The sequence below is a fragment of the Erithacus rubecula genome, assembly GCF_903797595.1.
Source record: "Erithacus rubecula genome assembly, chromosome: 2".
NCBI lineage: Eukaryota > Metazoa > Chordata > Aves > Passeriformes > Muscicapidae > Erithacus > Erithacus rubecula.
In genome coordinates, this window is record NC_136685.1 from 61,882,793 (window position 1) to 61,902,029 (window position 19,237).

A 19,237-nucleotide genomic window follows, 5' to 3' on the forward strand; every position below is an offset into this window, starting at 1 on the left:
AGACAAATGCAGTTTATAACTTCTGGTCATGCTTTACAGTTTGGCAATTCTTACTGGACTTTTAAAAGATGTTGAAATAGCAGGAATGCAACATATTATTGTCATCCCTCCTAGCATAATTTGGATTAAAGAAAAGTTTTATTTCCTGTAAAGTGCAAAGTCTTTAAAAAACTTTCAGGGGTCTTTTGTAAACACAGCGTTTTGCTAATGTCAGGAACACGATAAAAAGAAAAGTGTAGTTCTGTACACAAATTTTAGGCATTATTACAGACTAAATTAAATATTAATTACTCTTGCTGTTGTGCATCTTGCTTTCACCTAGTTCATAGTGCCTTATGAACAGATCAACTTTGATATATTGTCAAACATAATTGAACTAAGAATGGTTGCATGTATAAGAGTGGTGAGTTCATGTAGCCATTTTAACCCACTTTGAATAAATGCATCTTCGCAATCATGATAATCATAGATCCAATGATGGAAGCACTTGCAGACATTCCAGTTTAGGGAAGGACAGAGGCTGATAGCTCCTGCACAGGGTAGGGTGCTGGCCACCCAGCCCCTAAATAATCCCTGAAGTCTCTGGCACGTGAGACCCAGCACAGAATGCCCTGTGCACCTCCTGCCACAGAACAAGGAGATCTCTGTTGAGCCAAGCTGGAGTTTGGCCGGAAGCTGTGCCGGATGGCCCAGCTGCTTTTGGTTTGTACTTTATCCTGGATATGGATTTGAGTTTCTGGTGTTAGTCATGCAGCAGGCTTGACATGCTGAAAGGTTGACTCATAACTCAGTGAAAAGCTCTCAGAGAGGAGCAGGCCTACTTAGTGCTACAGCAGGCCACAACAGGACAAGGTGTGTGCAGGAGCAGTGCCTCCATGGCAGTGCTGTGTTATGCTGAGATAAAGGTTACTATCTTAGTCTTAGAAAAATAAGGATGTGAGAAAAGTATAGTGAATTGCATGCGATAATAAGGGTTTGGCAGCAGAACCAAAGCATTGGTTTTGCAACAGCTAGTGATGTCAAGGTACTTTGGTTTATTCCAATTTAAAAAAACCTAAACTAACAATGTGCTTTCCTGACAATTAGAAAGCAGAATAAAAGACATCTTTCATACAAATATGAGAGAAAGAGTAATTATTAACTGTCATTTTCTTGTTTCACACCAAGAGTGTGAATCAGACTTAGCAAAGCTACCTTTGCTAAAAGGCTTTATTCATATCTTTTCACTGCTACCTCCTAATTCAGTGTCTGCACTGCAACATTTTCTCAAATGTCAGCAACTACAACATTTTTTCCAAGAGTACAGTCTCTCTTGTGTTGGAAGAAAAATACTAATTTCCAAGGCTTTTTCTTCTGTCAATCTTTTCTCTCTCCTTTTTGTATTGCTTGAGAATTACAGAATGGAAGATCTCTAGGGCAGAAAAGGTGGTCAAGTTCCCAACATCACTATGTCTCCAAACAGATAATGCCAGACAGAGGGCTTCTCTTAGATGTATATACTTAGAATCAATGACTGTTGTCATGTTAATTGGCAGATTTTAATAGGGGTTTTTTCTTCTTCTTTTGGTTGTTTTTTTCTTGTTTGTTTGTTTTGGTTTTGTTTTGTTTCGATTTTAGATTGGGTGTTTTTTGTATGTGTATGTGTTGGTTGGAGATTTTTTAAGTGAGCCAAAAATATTTTGTATGTACTTTCTTCCTCACATTTTTGCAACTCTCAGTACAAGAGAAAATTGCAGATGATGAAAGAAAAAGATCTAGTACTCTCTGCTTCTCTTGCTTTTCTTTAGAGGAGTAGGCGCTTGCCTAATGATTAAGTTCTTTGGAGGTGGCAGCTGAAGTATGAAAAGTATATATATGTAGCAGATTGAAGAGAAGCCTGTCTTACAGTTTTGGAGAACAGAGCTTATGATAAAGGATTCAAAGTCATCCATCATTAGAGCAGAAAAACCAACAAACAATCAAATTAAAAACCAGCCATGTTTTTGGCCTGGCAGAATAAAAATGCCTTAGCTTTGCTTGCCTGTTAAAGCATGGTCTAGAAGTCAAACCCTTAGGTTTTGCACAGATTGTTTTTCTTCATTATATACTAATCTCACAACCTGTTTAATATTTTTAAATGTATTCTGTTTGTCTGTATTTTTTTCATCCTTTAGAAAGTAATTTTAAGCTCCATTGCTCTTGCTCTAGTGAGTTGTGTTGACTGAATCTCTTGTGCTCCCTAACTCACATAGGACAGTAGTCTGCCTTCTCCCTATGGAGGTGTGAATTTGTGTGTATACACGTGCAACCAAAAGTGTTCTTATTCTGAAAAATAAGTTTAAACCACTGTAGATGTCCTGTTGCTGTTGTCACAGCTACTTGCATTGCTAGCATGAGGACAGTGTGTGCTCTGTCCACTTCTTTTAAGACTAGACTGGGTCTAGGTGAATGTCTCTGCCATTTCTCTTGATAGCTCAGTTCCTCTTGAGGAGAATGAAATCTGGTATTGTCCTTTTTTATATGAACTCCCAATGTCAGTGTCAATTAGACACTCAGTAAAGAATAAAATTTGGAATAGCTGAAATCATAGCTAAATGTGAGGTATATTCTTGTATCACTTACTTCTGTGCTGAAGCGTTTTGATATCGCTGTGTGCCATTGTAGCAGAGCCACAATAAAATCTAAGGTTTCAAGTCAATGAAAATTCATATATTGAAGACTAAATTAATGAACTTATTAATAAATATAACTCTGAAATAGGTCTTTTACAAACTGATAGTGTTGTTCTCTTTTATTTAGAAAGAAAATATTGCAAGGTACTGTAACTTTACTGGGACAGATGATTAGGATCTGTGCTTGTTGTGTGGGGGGAAAGGAAATGGGAGGAGGATGTATAAATACCAGACTCCTAAAAATAACCACAAAGAATGTGTGGAAAACAGTAAAATATTTTTTGCTTGTATGGATTCTTGCTGTGTAAACAGAAGATAAGCTCTTAAATTACCAAAAACTGTAATGATGCCCCAACTAGATTGCATTATTTAGAAAGTAAGCTTGAATGTTTGTTTTTCTAGGTTCAAGAAGGCGTTTGAGTCAGAGCCAACATTACCAGCAGGAATTAATTATGCAGTACTCCTCCTGGCAGCTGGACATTGCTTTGATACTTCTTTTGAGCTGCGGAAAGTTGGTAATTATAACTTACAAATTCATGGTGAAATCACATTCTAGTGAAAGTACCACCCACTGTTGCAGGGGAAAAATCTGGTGGTTGTACGTGAAAACTTTGATAGAGAACATGTGAATATTTAAGTTGGTCTTTCACACCACTGCTGATCCCACCTGACTGCAGGTGAGTGCTGTCATGAAGACCTGGTTTCAGTGTCAAGATCTTAAATGGTTACCAGGGCTTAGTAAAAACAAGGCTTCTTTGTAAAGGCATCACTTGTGTGAAACAGGAACCCCTGAAATGGGAATTCAGTTCCAGCTAGCACTCTTTAAAACAAATAAACACAAACCCCTGGGGAGAATATGGATGAGAAGTCCATCCTAAGACTGAAGAAAATGCACTTGACTGAAGCTTGGGTTGGGTTGAGAGAAGAATGTTTCTCTTCTGATGCATTCTTAGAGGTTTTTGAATGTCTGTATTCATAGAATCATAGAATAACAGTGGTTAGGGTTGGAGGGATCTTTTAAATACCATCTAGTCCAAGCCCCTCCTGTGGGCAGAGACAACTTTCACTCAGTCAAGGTGCTCAGATTGACACTTCCAACAGAGAGGCATTCACTTTCCTGGGCAGCCTGGTCCAATGTCTCACCACCCTCATCATAAAAAGCTTCTTATTTAAGAAGGAAGAATTAAGAGGATTTTGTTTATTATTTCATTTGTGATTTTCTGGATTTGAGGAGAGGAGAAACTCAAGATTAGTCAGTAATATGTTCAGGGAAGATGTGGGAGATATGACTGAGTGTTGTAATATGCATTGCATTTTGTATTCTTCTCCATGAATTTGTATAATTCATGACTTTATGTAAAGTCTTTTTAAATCTCTGTTTCTCTGGAGGAAGTCATCAAGTGAGAAAGAAACATTTTTTTTTCATTCCACTAAATGTATCTGTATTCAGCCACTGCTCTAGATTCAATATTAGGTGTGCACTGTGTGTCTGGAAGTAATTTCCTGGGTAATTTTGAATATGAAGGTCACAGTGAGATGATTACTTTTGCATAAATAGTGGAAGTGAAATTTAAATTCTCAGGTGTGAATGAAGGTATTAATTTGGATGTGTGAGGCTGCGTAGAGTTGCCCCAACTACTGTGTTTGTCCTTCTGTGAGTGGGTGAGATTTTGCTTTTTAGTTGGCATAGAATACTTCCACATCCTATGCTGAAATTAGAATTTTTGTGCCAGAGTAGGAGTTAAGAAGATATGTTCTACATATTGCATAGAATTTACAAATACTCACTTGCTGGCCTGACTGTAAGCTAGGTATTTTAATGGAGCTGGGCTGTATTTTTTCGTGTAGTTTAATATGAATCCTTCAATTCTAAAGAAGCTCCTCAGTTGCATGCAGACTACAGCCAACTGGATCTGTACAAATTATTTTACTAATGAAATTTGTTTTCTATTTCTTTGGTATCATTTGGTATCATCTTCTACATCATCTTGTCCAGTGTTGTTTTTCCCTGTTGTTTGTATTGAGACTGTTACAGAAATTAATGTTCATCCTTACATAAGTTTCCATCCCCAGCTGATTAATTATTTAGTGCAGAAGTATTTTGTTCCTTAGGTGGTTTGTTTGTGGGTTTGTTTGTCTGTCTTATATTAACATTTAGTTGGTGTCTGCTGAAAACCCTTGATATAGCAACCCTTCCTATTAGCTACTGGTGTCCGTCATTTTTTGTTACTGGGAATATTGTCAAAATACTTTTAGTTTCAGACTGACTCAGCTATTTTGAAACATGTTTTCAACGTGTTAAACACATGTATAGTATAGATCCTAAGTGTATCACTGGTCATTTATTTCTTGTTGGTAAGACTGTGGTCACTATTCATAGAATCATGGAATGCTGGGCTGGACATTACCTCCAGGATCATCTGCTACAAACTTTCTTTGGAAAAGCACACTCAAAACAGCACTCTGTCCAGCTGAACCTTAAATATGTCCAACATCAGCAAATCCACTGCTTCCCTGGGAGATGATTCCAAAGGCTGATTGTTCAATTTTTGAAAAATTTTAATCTTGTGCCTGATTGGAAAGTTTCCAGTAGTAACTTGTACCTAATCACCCTTTGTCTTTTCCGTGTGACTCTTTGTTAAAATGGGGTCTGTATCCTCTTTGTAGCCACCCCTTACCCACTGGATGGTGATAATACCCCCTCCCAAGCCTGCTCCTCAAGGCTGAACAAGCCCAGCTTTCCCCATATGGCAGGCTTCCAGTCCTTTGTTCATCTTCGTGACCATTTTCTGGGCCCTCTCCAGCCTGTCCACATCTTTTGTGAGTAGTGAGAACCAAAACTGAACAAATTATTCCAGCAGTGTCATGGTAAGCACTGCACAGAGTGGGATAATGGCTTCTTTATCCCTCCTAGTGATGTCCCTGTTGATACATCCCAACATCCCATTGGGTTTCTTTGCTGAAGAAGCACACTGTTCACTCATATTCAGCTGACTGCTTATCAGGGCCCTCAGGTCCCTTTCCACAGAGCTGCTCCCCAGTGGAATAGATACCAGCTTGTGCTGCATTCCTGGATTATGATTTCCCAGGTGCAAGACCTTACAATGGTCTTTGTACAAGGTTTTTCAGATGGCTGGAGTTGTGCTAGATTCGGAGGATAATTTAGAATTTTATATGTCTGGGATTAAAGTTAATGTTTTAAACAAAATCAGGCAAAATCATAAGGGTTGTATGGGAAAATGTTTTGGTTTTTTTCCTAGTCCTAGGTGTCTCTTACATGTGTACAATTCTTTAGATGTCATCTCTTGTTTAGATCTGTGTGTACGAGACCATTTTTTTAGCAATATTTAGATTTGCCAGGCAGTACTTTCTGTTTAGTGTCCACCCACAGCATTATCTGTAGTACACAGAGAAGTTCTGCTTTCTGCTGGGAGATCAGGAGAGGAGCAGGAACAAACCAGTCAAGTTCAGTCCAGGTTATATGGAAATTATATTGGTAGGCTGGGAAAGGTGTAGGGAAGGATGTAGCCATTATCAGTTCTTCAGAGGGTGCATGAGACTGTAATTAGGAGATGCATATTCTGCATCAGATCAGAAAATTTGCCTTCTAAGAGTTCCTACCTGTACTTGTCAGATAATAGTTCACAACTAAATGAGAAAATGGAGCATTAATAAAAACCCTCCTTCTGTTTTCTGAGTAGTATTGCTTACTTAACCATACAAAGAACTTTGAGACCAGAACAGAAATGCTGTGATCTGCATTGAAAGTTTTGATCTCTGCAGGCTGTACAACTTTGACACACAAAGAATCCTGTAATATGAATTGTTCTATCAATATTTGAGCAAGGAAAGCTCTTTATTTCTAAAACCTTCATAATAATATTTAACTGGTAATATGTACTTACTGTATCTTATTTTTGTCACAAGCTGTGGGTATATTCTCAGTGTTATAAAAACAAAGGCTTGTCTGGTGTTAATGGTTCCTCTATTTTGGCACATTTGTTTTAAAGGCAAAATATTTTTGATAAATTATATTGGAATTCAGCTGCTGCTTTTCTTTTCCCTCCACTTGTGAATGCCAAGTTTATTATGGAAGGAGAGAATGTCGTGACTTTGCCTGGATTTTTTAATACTCTCAAAATTTTTTTAAAGATGGTGAAATAAAAATAAACTTAGAAAAAGGGCAATTATACAAGGAAACCATGAACTCAGAATTAGATTAATGAAGGTTCACTTTGCAAGTTTCCGAAGTAATCCTTCCCTTCCAAGTTCTTTAAATTGGAGTTACAGTCTTTTGAACCTCTCGTTAATGTCATGACAAAGCAGCTGCATTTCAGGGTATAAGTAACTTGCCTTTCAGGGATGAGTAACTTTGTAGATGAACTTTGCAGAGGATGGTCAGCAAACCAGAGTAAGTTTTAGCCAAGTACCTCACCTTTCTCAGAAGAACTTGTTGAGAGGGTGATGTCTTCTCTAAGGTAATAGGATCCACTTTGCAGAATACTTGGGTAAAACTTCCATTTTATCCAGGTCACATAACAGTAGCGATTCCCAAACTTGTTGTGCTGACCTACTGCTACAACATCTATCCTTTCTCCCCCTATTTTCTTGTAAGTCTCCCTTACTGAGTTGGGACTCCAAGTGGTTGGTGTCACCAGTCCTACTCTGCTAACAAACACCTCTCCCTGTCAGCCAGTAATGCAGGTTTGTACCTCGCTTCACCTCTGTTCCCATATCTGGAACCTGGAAAGGTTGTATTGGGTGTGTGCCTGCAGGTGCAGTGAAGCATGGCAGAGCATGTCTGCCTGTGAACCAGGGACTGGTGCTGCTGCTTGCTGTGACAAATAGCCTGTGACAGCTGGTCAGTGGCCACTGCAACTACGTGTGCCATCACCCAGAGCTTAGCAAAGGCCCTAGCACAGCTAAATTCCTCCCATTCCCCTTCCTCCCAACAAAGCTATGTCCAGCTGAAATGATCCATGTATCCCTGTGATACCTGTTCCATACATCTCTTATGATGAAGTCCCATTAAAAGCCTGTGGAAGTTAGTAGGTGTCTGTCTTTTCTCGTGTGTTGCTATCAAATGCATGCAAATGTTTAGTTCTAGTAGAGTCCTTTGGCCTTTGTAGATATTGCTTAGACATGATTCTCTAAAGTCCTGGGGGAGATTAATTTTTTCCATTTACTGTGTTTTCTGGAAAGCATTCAGGTTTTGTTCTCTAGAACCCAGCTAAAGTTGAAGACTATCAACACAAATTCCCCCTCCATATTCTCCACTGACTAGTGCAAGTATCCATCTTCAGGTGGTCTCTTTGACAGTGTCAGTGTGTGTAGCACCATGGCTTAAAGCTTTGCAGAGATGGTCACCATGGTACCTTGTGGGGCAGATGGAGGTGATGCACATTCCCACGTTTGTCAGGCAGATCAGAGACACTTTGCAGCATCTGTGGCATTTTTAAAGCCTTTATTACCTGATGTTGATGCCATAAAAAATGTGAGCAATGTGATAAAACAAGATAAACTTTGTAGGCTGAAATGTAGCTTATGTAATGATACCCATTTTGATAATATTTGTTACTGCTTCTACTGTGAAGTTTAGTCTGCTAGCTACTTAAGGAAGGTTATGTAAAAAAACAAGATCAACAGTTGCATTGAAATTTCTTGTGAGTACTCAGCCTGAATATCAAGGACAATGGAAGATGATGTGGGAGGGAAACTGTCATAGTGGAGTAGTATGGGAAAAGTGAATAAAAGACTACAGTGGTGGAGCGGCTTGTTGTGTAAGCTGAAAATTTGTTTTTTTTCAGGGGATGGTGTAGCATATCTCATGTTAACTATATGTAGCAGCTCATGTGAACTAAAACTCATCCTGAAGGCCACAAGGGAGCCTGTAGTTCTCAGCAAACTTAGCAAGTGAAAATAAAACCTGAGTCTCTCCGTAGTCTTGAGTTGCTGAGGGGCTTGTGAATATTAATAGATGTCTTTCATTGGGGTAGGAATTGCTGCAGTTAAAAGAACATCACTGCTGGAAGAAGCTCAGTGGATCATCTGTTCCTTCTGCATGGGACCTTGTCTATAAAGGTAAGTTTGGGGCTTGGGGCTTGTAAGTCAAAAAAACAAAGCAGAAAAAAACATAATAGGTGCCTTATTCAGCATCTGTTAAGTTTTTGCAGCTATGTTGTGCAGCCTAAGGCCCCAATTTACCTTTACAGATGAGGTCCATGCAAGAACATAGGTAATCTGACTGTGGCCTTGTCCTGACAGTGATGTCTTAAAGTTCCTTTCTTGAGAAGCCTGTAGGAAAAGGGGGTGGGGAAAAAAGCTTCTGCCAATTAGGGTGTTTGGAAGGCATATAACATTAACTGGTAAGTATGATTTCCATCTTATTTTATCAAAATGGGGAGGGTATAATAATGTAAGCAATGAAAAAAAATTTGAATAAGGGAAATAGTTATTTTTAATTACATTAATTCAAATTCTTGTGACTTGTTATTCTCTTTGCTACAGGAGTAAAGATCAGCAGCCTGCTTGGTAAAAAGGGGAGCTTGGAGAAACTGCAAAGCTATTGGGAAGTGGGATCTTTCTTGGGGGCCAGTATGTTGGCTAATGATCATATAAGAGTGATCCAGGCTTCAGAAAAGCTATTTAAACTAAAGGCACCAGCATGGTAAGGTGATAAACAAGGCCATGTACATTCTTACATTTTAAAATGTTGGATTCCCTCAGCTTTCACATTAGGTACTGTATTCAGCTGACAGGAGATATGTTTTGTGGTTTTTAACAGGTTTTACTGTGTGTGTAATATTTCACTGTGCTTTTATGCATGGAAGGGGTTCTCTTCTTCTTTTGCCCTTATTCAGAGATGGATCTGATATGGGTCTCTAATTTGATGTGTGAGAAGGGCAGATCCATCATGGACTTCAAGCTCTTCTGAGGGCAAAGGAGAAAGGAGGAGTTGCTTGCAGCTGCATTGCTGAAGAGAAGCGGTAGTGGCTTGTGAGTTCAGTCATAACAGCCTGAAGGTTTTGGGGAATGAAGACAGCTTAACTTGGGAGGCCTGCCTACACCTGTAAATATTGTTAAGGTTATAGCACATAGGAGCTGTTTTAGGAACTGAATACAAGAGCTGTATGGTGCAAGCTGCATCTTGTAGTGATTGAGAAGGCTGCCAATCAAAGTCCAGTTAATAGGAAAGCCATAAATCCAGGGTTAAAGGCAACCCTGTGAACTTAACTTCTGTTATGCAAAGGGCAAGAGATGTGTGCTCTGACAGCAGGCTCCCAGCTCCTGCCATGGATAGAGGCAACAATTAAGGGTTGGGATCATCTTAGGTGGGAAGAACCAAGACTCCTTTCTGACTAAAAAGTTGTCACTCTGCTAATTATAAGAATGAACATCACAACATATGTATTCTTATCTTTTTGTAAAGGGTAGAGTGTACCTCCAGAAGGTAATCAGAGGGATGCCCAAACACAGAAATGCTAAACTTCTGCATTGATATAACACAGAGACTGTCAAAATAAAAAACTCTAATTTTCAGGCAAAATACTTCATAAATGCTTTTTACAGGGTATTTTTTTTGCAAGGTTTTCCATTTTTATTAAGTATATATTTTACTAAGAAGCTGGATAGCACTCTCTGGAAGTCTCATGGTGGAATTTTCTGGAGTTTATGAATGCTTGGTTGTCAGGATTTTATGTACCCTAGTGCCTTTGGGGTTTAAGTCTGTGGATTAAACTCTGAAAATACTGCTCACTCATTTGTGCTTCATGAAGAATTTCTCCTGTGAGCAATTCCTTCCTAGTCTGTTGCCTGCTTCATAGCAGAGCCCACTTGGTGCAAGCAGGAGCAGACACAGTACCTTAAGCCAGCCATCCTGATGGCCTAAGAAGGATAATTGGAAATTGCACAGCTATGGAAATGTTCACTAAAGACCCTCTGAGGATGAAACAAATGTTTCCATGAGTAGCCTAACTGTGATAAAGTGATAGCAGTGATAAATCATCTTTTTGCATATGTATCTCATTGCTGTAGTATTCATAAAAATTGCATGAGATTATGTTTACAACCTTTTTTTCAAAAATGCCAAGAAAAAGTGATGTTATTAAGAAGCCCCGTAAATCAGCCCCAGAAAGCAGAACAACAGAGAGATGAACTGCATTTAGGGGAAACACTCAGCACTGCTGTTGTCCTTCCCTAGCAATGCCAAAAGACTGTTTAACATAGCTGTTGCCATCTTTGTAGGATAATATGTTCCAGTAGCATCATGTTTTAGAAATCTTAAATAATTGCCCATGCAGACACAATATAGGAGATAGAACAGTGTAGAAAGTTAAACTATTGGACTTTTCACCTGAGTTTTTATTTGAGGTAGGTCATTACTGAAATAAGTTGGACAAAGGCTCAGTGTGGTGCTTAGGTAGAGGATTTAGCTATTTCATGAATTTTTCATGGTTTAGGATGGAAGACAGTATATGCTATCAGGAATATTGGCAGAAGAAGTGTTCCAGGACTCTTTCATATTTCATTTGCCTCATTTAGCAGCTATGTTTCCCACTCTAATTGGGAATTGTTATTATGAAAAGCAATTCTAGAGAAGCAAAATATTACTGGCAGCCTTGGCATTGCAATGGTGAATACCTTAGTTGTGTTTAAAAGTAGAGACATTACTGCTTACAAACTGTACTGAATTTGCTGTCTGTGTGTTTGAATGATCACAGGTACCTGCAGTCTATTGTAGAGACTATTTTGATATGTCAGCATTTTAAGAAACTGACTCCAGAGCAACATACAGCCAAACAGGAACTCGTGGATTTCTGGATGGACTTCCTTGTTGAAGCCACGAAGAGAGATGTGACTGTAGTCCGATTTCCAGTAAGTGGCTGGAAAGCTTTGTTGGGATTTGGAGACTTCTTTTGGTCATATTTTTGGGGGATGGGTTTTTAAAAAAAAAATTGTGATGTCAAGGAAATGAGCACAAAGCACTGGGGTTTTTTTTGGTGGCCAGACAATAAGTTGTTTGTCCTGAAGAAATGTATTTGGCCTGCATCTTAGATTGATTTTAGTTGATTGCACGTGGGTACAACAGGATTGCACGATGTGCTCCATACAAAAGTAATGAGGAAAAAAGTCAAGATAGAATTTTGCTATTTATTGTTTTCTACCAATGGGTATACTTCTAGAGCAAATATTTACAGTGTACTCTAGATGATTATATGTCAACTATACCGTGTTTTGATAAAAGGATATTTAATTAATTTCAGTCCTTTTCTAGCTCAGCAGGCTTAGTATACTCTACTGTCAATTAAGACTGTGCCTTTTCAGAGGTTAAAGATCAGCCTTATGAAAAAAAAATTAGGGTTGGCTTTTTTTTCTTTTTTAATCTGAAGTTACTGTCAGCCACACTAAACTAGCCCATACCTAAAATTTTGCTTTTCATTATCTCCCTGTTTTTCCTGCTATGGTATGACTAAAGAAATAGTTCTAACAGATTTCAGTATCTTTCGAAGTTCTACTAGTTTTGCATTAACTATTGAAACTTATTTTTCTGCAAGGTTTTAATATTAGAACCAACAAAAATCTATCAGCCCTCATATCTCTCCATCAACAGTGAAGCTGAGGAGAAGACAGTATCCATCTGGCATGTGCTGCCTGATGACAAGGTATGTTTCACAATTTAAAAGTGTGCATGGTACATAAAGCATGTAGCATGTGACCAGTTGCATCTAATTATGATTCTGGAAAGTAGAAAAGTGGTTTAGTAACACACAGGAAGATGCAGAGATGTACTGCTGTGCTTAAGATTGTCCTGATTTTCAGTGGATCTTTTGTTTCCCATAATTTGTTGAAATAACTTATATTTTCCTTCAGGTTATTTTAAGCCATTATATAATATACAACAAATCTGTTGCTTAAGATCTCATAAGTAATTTATAATTTATCACACCAATAATGTAGCATAAACTACTTACACTTAGAGAACTATCTTCTTCCTGCCCTTGCAGTTTTACATGTCAGCTGTGATAAATACTCCTTTAATATGAAAGTAATAGAGACTGGGATGTTAAAATGGGAGCAGAATCAATCAAATGCCAACGAAGCATTTGGCAGAAGGATAAATGGATGCTATAGAAATTGAAAATTATGAGAAGTCTGTATGTCAAGATGTGAGATAGATGTATTTGGAAAGGAACTTAGAAAATCTGGAGACGGAAGTGGAGAGGAAAACCTGGAATGGTTATTGCAATCTGGGATGTTTAGGAAGCAAAATGTTGGTAAGAGGGAAGACAGGGAGGATGTCATAGAACCTTAGAGAAGGATGTCAGCTAGGGAAAATGAAGGAGTATATGAAGAGTGAATGGAGACTGAGTCAGCTGGAGGCAAAACCAGGGATGCTGTGATTTGTGAGAACTAGCACTGTACATTCTTCCATGGCAGCATTTTGTTTGCCTGCAGGATAGGACAATAAGGACCTGTTTTTCAGGTAACCATAGAATCATTTAGGTTGGAAAAGACCTTCAAGATCACCAGTCAAATCATTGACCTAACGCTGGCAAGTCCAATCTTCAGCTTTCCTGCTAGTAGTCTGTAAAAGGAGAAATGTTTCTGAACACAAAATACAGTTACACTCTACTGCTTAGAATTTTTGTTGTGAGTTCATGAGAAAATGTAAATTGCAGCTGAAATAGCTTATTTAGAGAGCAAACTGAAATGTTTTCCTAGACCAATAAATTTCTATTAACTTGTGGTTAATTCTGACTGATGTTTTTTGAAGTAGGCTCAGCCTCGGATAATAATTAAAAAAATAAATGTATGCAATTCTTGGGAAAAATAAAAATTTACCATACAGTGAATAATTATTTGGCAGAACAACAGACTTAATCTTGTTATTCTAAAATACCTGTTCAGAAAGTATTTCTGTAGTCAGAATTTATTCTATTTAGAGACTACTTGAACATGCCTTGGTTTTTTTCCTTTCTTTTGTGGACTTTTTTGTGTGTATATTGAGTTCATCTCCCAGCAATACATTTCATTCTGTAAAGGGGCTTAACTGTAGGGTAAGAAGGAACATAGGACTAGAAGGAATTTTCTGGACTGTTGAGTTCTGTTTACCTCTGTTGCAGACACTCTTCCCAAATAATGTTTCCCATAAAGTGATCAAGCTCTTTCTGAATATTAATATAGGTTTCCCAGTTGACCAATCATGCTGAAAAGTGTTTTCAGAATTCCACTGCAACTCTAGAAGAGCAAAGAGCAGAATATTGCTGGTGAAGTGAAAAGGAGTTGCCTTAAGACTTCTAGTTTTCAGTCTGAAATTGTTGACATTTCATACACATTTGTTCTTTTGCTAACAAGGTGTTTCTAATAAGTGTTTCCTTTCTCTCTCTGGTGTTTACATGACAGTATTTTTTAGGACAGTCCTAATACCTCTTAGTGGGGTGTTTTCATGCAGGTTTCTTTTTAGGCAAAAGAAGTAGGCTTGGTGTACTGGCCACACGTGGCACCTCATTGCCATAACTTCCTATGTTCCAGTTTGAGTTAATCTTACTTGATCATGTGTACTCATATTCCAAAAAGTGTATTCCATGGCGCATTTCTGTATTGTTTAGCTACTGGGATTTTTTTTAAATACATTCAGCAATGGCATTTTTCATATGTGTTGTTGGACTACCCAGTTATTCTCTGTCTGAAGGATTTGGATGTATTAGTCTATGCCTGTTTGGTGTTTAGAAAATAGGTGTTTCTCTATAGCATGTCAAACATTTCTTTCAATTTTCCCCTTCTCCTTTCTGATGTGAGGCATGTGTCTTTGTATTTTCTGCAGAATAGTATTTTCCTATTTTTCTGGCCTAACATCAATCACTGGCATTAGAGATTAAGTGCACTCCTTGTACTTTTGCTGTGGCCAGAATCCTTACTGTGGTGAGCTTTTTGAGTAGCCAGGAATCTGATTGATACTCGGTGCCCTGTGAGCCATCATGCCCCATAAAACAATGCAATGGGCAATTTGGTAGATATCCATTCAGCTGTACAATTGTAGTCTGCTGCAATTTGTCAAATTAGAATCCATCACAAATCTCACTGAGAGAAAAGGGTCTAGAAAAATTTGGAGGCACCAGTTTCCTTTTCAGCTGAATGTAACCAGTATAATATTTGTCTTTGCTAATAGATTTTGTGAAGAAAAAGGATGTATTGTCTGTCAGTCTACTGCACAGAGGAAGACCCATACTTTGGTCCTTAGTAGCCTGGAAAGAAGCACTTTTGGGGCTCATTAACAAGCAAAGACCACCTATCTCTATGCAAGTGTATGTTAGACAGCTGGGTTTGGAAACTTCTTCATCTAAGTTCAGTCTACCAACCATAGGTCTGTCAGAGCTTTAGCAATTTTTGCTTCAGAGTTCAGTTCATTTTGGCACATAAATTAATGGTTCTACTTGTTTTCCAGAGTTCAGTCAGTGCTCCAAGAATAAGATCTGTGAGTTACAAAGTGTGTGAACTTCCTTTCATGCTCAAAGAAGCTGAATTTCCATTTCAAACCCAAACTGAAACTGAGTGGGGCCTGCAGCTGGCACTTTTGTATTAGACAGACGACAGTCAGTACCAGGATAAATAATGTAGCCTCTTTCTTTTCTATTGCTTTTTAGCAACATATTTTAATATTTATTTCTTTAATATTACTGAGCTTAAGATAAACGAATGCCAAGAAAAATCAGGCAGTGTTTTATTTTGTAGAATGTACATTACCTTTGCCTTGCAGCTCCCTAATTTTAGCAGCCATTCCCGCATGGGGTTAGAGGAATGCAGCAGTGCTGTTTGTAAGTTTGAAATAGAACAGTCTGTCTCTGTTTTCCTTTGGCTTCTGAATCCATTTTGAGTTTTGTTTTGGGTAGTTGATGATTTTTTTGCCTAACCAAAGAACAGATGCTGAATTTGGATAACACGCCTGATATATTTACTCCAATGTATTCAAAACTTGGCAAGATCATGAAGGGACATAACTTTTTATGCTATTTCATTGCTTGAGAACTTTGAGTGGTAATTAAGGTTTAAGAGATTAGTTGCATGTAGATGACAGGTAAAAAGCAATGCTAATGTTTCTTGTTACGTTTCTTGAGCATTTCTGCCTCTCAAGACATATATATTTTAACTTATTTGAATTTCAGTACTGGGAATTGGACAAGCACCAATAACTAAGGTCTAAGAGAGTTTATAAGCGTGGAAAATTGGAGCAGGTTTTGTATATGAAGGGAGTTGTAAAAGACTGTGCAGAAACCTCTCCTCCTAAGCAAAGGGATTGAGTTGATCTTCACTCTGCAAAAGGACCAAGCAACTCAAACAGTAGTTTCACAAACATGCCATAACTAGCATCAGTACTTCCACTTCAAGATGCAAATCCAACTTTTCCTTATATTGGGCTACTCTCTCCTGTTCCTTTACCCCATGAAAGAAACCCATGCCCCCTTTAATATTGAAGAGATATTAAAGTTAATGCTTAGTACTTTACATTTATAATAGTTATGAAACTTGTGCATCATAAAAGCTGTTTGCTTTTTAGTCCATTGTTTTAGACATTTCATATTAGCATCACAACATTTAATAAGATTTGAGCAGGAATGTAAGAATTACAGAGGAGTAAAAGATTGATGCAGTAATCCTCATAGAAAGCTGTTATAGCTGGGAGAGTAATTTCCACTGTCGTTTTCTGCACATTGTGCAACTATTTCAGCAGTGTATCTGACTTCCATATATTTCATTATTCATTTTATAATCTACACATTTTTGAGTCTTTTTTTGGAATGCATTTGATTATGCTTCTGCTTGACAGTATATCCTTGCTCAGGTCACTAAAATGCCAAATGAAATTCAGCTGCAGAAAGCAAAGGTTTTTCAAATATGTGGCTCATTGTGATGGAATCCCAACATTGCCAGGGCTGTGAAGTGATGTAGTTCCACCTTTTCCTGAAAGGAGAATGTTTTCTTTAGAGGATACAAAAGGCCTCTATTTGCTACAGTAAAGTTTTACAGTGCATAAACATAGAGCAATATAACTGTCTACAGAGAACTCAGTTCTGCTGAATGTGACAGCTGTAAATTTCAAGGATCTGAAAATAAATGGGGCCTGGCCCTTTGTGTTTTCATAGGGTGGCTTTTTTTTTTTTTCCAGCCATGTTTTCGCTTCAGCAGCTCTTGGGGGTTGTGGTGCATTCTCATCACTCTCTTCTGGATTCCTAGTGAAATAGTGTCCTTTCAGTTTCTTTGGACTCTGCCTTATTTGAGTAATTCTTCCTACCTTTCAAGAATTTCCTATTTTGCTCTCCTGCATTTCTACTCCTGGCTCTCTCCACCTCGCCTTCCCCTACACTAGGGGATTGAGTGTGCAGGGCAAGCTCTCCTTATTCTCAGAGATGGAATATTTTTCCCTCTCCTTTCCTGAGTATCACATGTGATCCCAAGTTCATTATCCAAACAAGGCTATACTGGCATCTCTTCCGATCTGCTCTTTTGGATGTTTTCTAAAGTAGTAAATTGTGTTTGCAGTGTAAACAGTGAAGACATAACCCAAAACTTCTATGTAGAACTTCCGTTGCTTTGGTTTCAGGTGAAAGAAAAAATGCCTTGGAAAATAGGTATTAATAGATAGACTGTTGTCATTTCCATCTCATGAGCTTCATTCTGTAAGATATGCCTACTGGCCCTTCATACATAAGGAGGAGTATTTTATTTATTATTTTTTTTTTTACTGTGTTACAGAAAGGTATCCATGAGTGGAACTTCTGTGCTGCTTCTATTAGGGGGGTAAGGTAAGTAGTGTCTCATTTTCATTTTGAAATAAAAGGAATCATTGAATTAATTTTGTGTTATGTTGCTGCAGTGGACTTTGGAGTGACAGTGATATTCTATCACAGCTGCAACCTCGTGCAATTATCCTTCATCTTAGTCTCTTTTTTCCTTTTCCTGATGATTTATCTATATTTGTCATCCTGCAACTTTCCACTTTCCTTTTAGTGTAATTAAAAAAAAAAAAAAGTCCAGAAAACTTACATTTTTTAAATAGTCGTTGCTCTGTTCTAATAATAACTGTTCCATACACAGAGTTGTTGCTATGTCTGCAGGACGTTTTTGCACAGATGGATGGTTCTTTTTTCTTCCAAAACGTAGCTTAAAAACACCAAACTATCAATAGGAACGAAAATTCAATCCTGTGGGATTCAGCTTATTTTAGGCAAAAATTGCAATGATATGCTTAGTTCAGTCTGGTTTGGGTTTTGGCTACAGTATGTTTTTGTGTGCCTCTAAAAAAAATAGAGGGAAAGAAAGAATTTATTTATTTATTTACTGTCATTTTGGTTTTTCCTTTCCCTTATTAAACCATGCTGTGGTCAGTACTGTTTCTAGTGTAATCTCCTGCTTTGGTTATTTAAACTGTGAATTTTCATTTAATTTTTCAATTGATTTTCCAGTCTGTTCATCTGAACAGATGTCCAAAACAAATCAGATGACTTTATAGTGAGCCAAGAGTCACTGTGAATTCTTAGAGAACTCTGTGGCTCCCTCCGTGAGGAGCTCCAGGGGGAAGTATTTATCTTATGCAAACATGAAGCTGAATAAGGGTTTTTTGACTTTTTATTTTAAATATATCCAAGTTTCTGATCAGTTAATTTTTCAGAGTTTTACAGGTTTTTTTCCTAGTTTTATGAAGGCAAATATTGTTTGGAGTGGGTGAGCCTGCAGAACTGCTTCTAATCTATTTTTGTATCAAGACTATTTTGGGCTACTTTGAGGCTCCTAGACATAAAGTAGTCTAGGAAGGGGCAGTTCCCAGCTTTATAAGGATTCTCAGCCCTTCTAGACTAGTAAGAGTCAGCTTTAGAGATGCAGCCTTAATGTACAAGGCAGGTCTTTGTACATGATCTTGGAGGCTTTTATGACAAAGACCTCCATAAATATTTATGGCACTCCATGAGGAGACAGCAGGTCTGAGGAGACATCTAGCTATGAAATGGCTCACATTTTTAGTAAATACCTCACAGTGCTGACAGAGAGTCACTTTTTCTGTCTGCTGTGTAGCAACCAGCATAATCAGCATCTTGTTTCACAAGTAATAGGGTTCAGCTCTGAAGAGCTACAAAGCAACTTGGAAAATATGTAGAACTCTCTGAGCAGAACAGTGCTAAATCACACTCTGTATGCAGGAAGTCATAGCAACTGGCTTTAGTGTAAGAAACTCATCGATTAGTGGTTTGTGTGCCAATGTAAATAGCTCTGCTTCTGCCATATGCCTTCTGGACCTCCTAATACAACTGTTTCTTATTGGATTGGCCAGAAAGTGCTGTTATTCTTTAAAGGATTTATCTCAGCTTTTGGAACAGGACTTTTTCCCCAAGGTACTTGGCTTCTTAGTTTATCAAGCAAAGTTTCTACTGTTCTGCTGAGATGACAGTTTATGAAGAAGAAGATAGGAAATTTTATTACCTTTGCTTCCCTGTTTGTTTTTGGAGTTTGGTGAATTCAGCCCCAGTTCTGCTGTCACATATGTCAGTGGGTACTACATCTGCTTGGTTACTGTCAGGGAGGCATTTCCTGAG

The 19,237-nt window shown here is 38.1% G+C and overlaps 1 protein-coding gene across 1 annotated transcript in view; it reads left to right on the plus strand.

Moving 5' to 3' along the window:
- MAP3K5 (mitogen-activated protein kinase kinase kinase 5) overlaps positions 1-19,237 on the plus strand; it is a 95,066-nt gene that overhangs the window by 46,212 nt on the left and 29,617 nt on the right. The window contains exons 8-12 of the mRNA XM_079298392.1: positions 3,054-3,166; positions 9,159-9,318; positions 11,372-11,525; positions 12,206-12,313; positions 17,403-17,452. Of these exons, the coding sequence (XP_079154518.1) occupies positions 3,054-3,166; positions 9,159-9,318; positions 11,372-11,525; positions 12,206-12,313; positions 17,403-17,452 (585 nt within the window). The remainder of the gene's footprint in view (positions 1-3,053; positions 3,167-9,158; positions 9,319-11,371; positions 11,526-12,205; positions 12,314-17,402; positions 17,453-19,237) is intronic.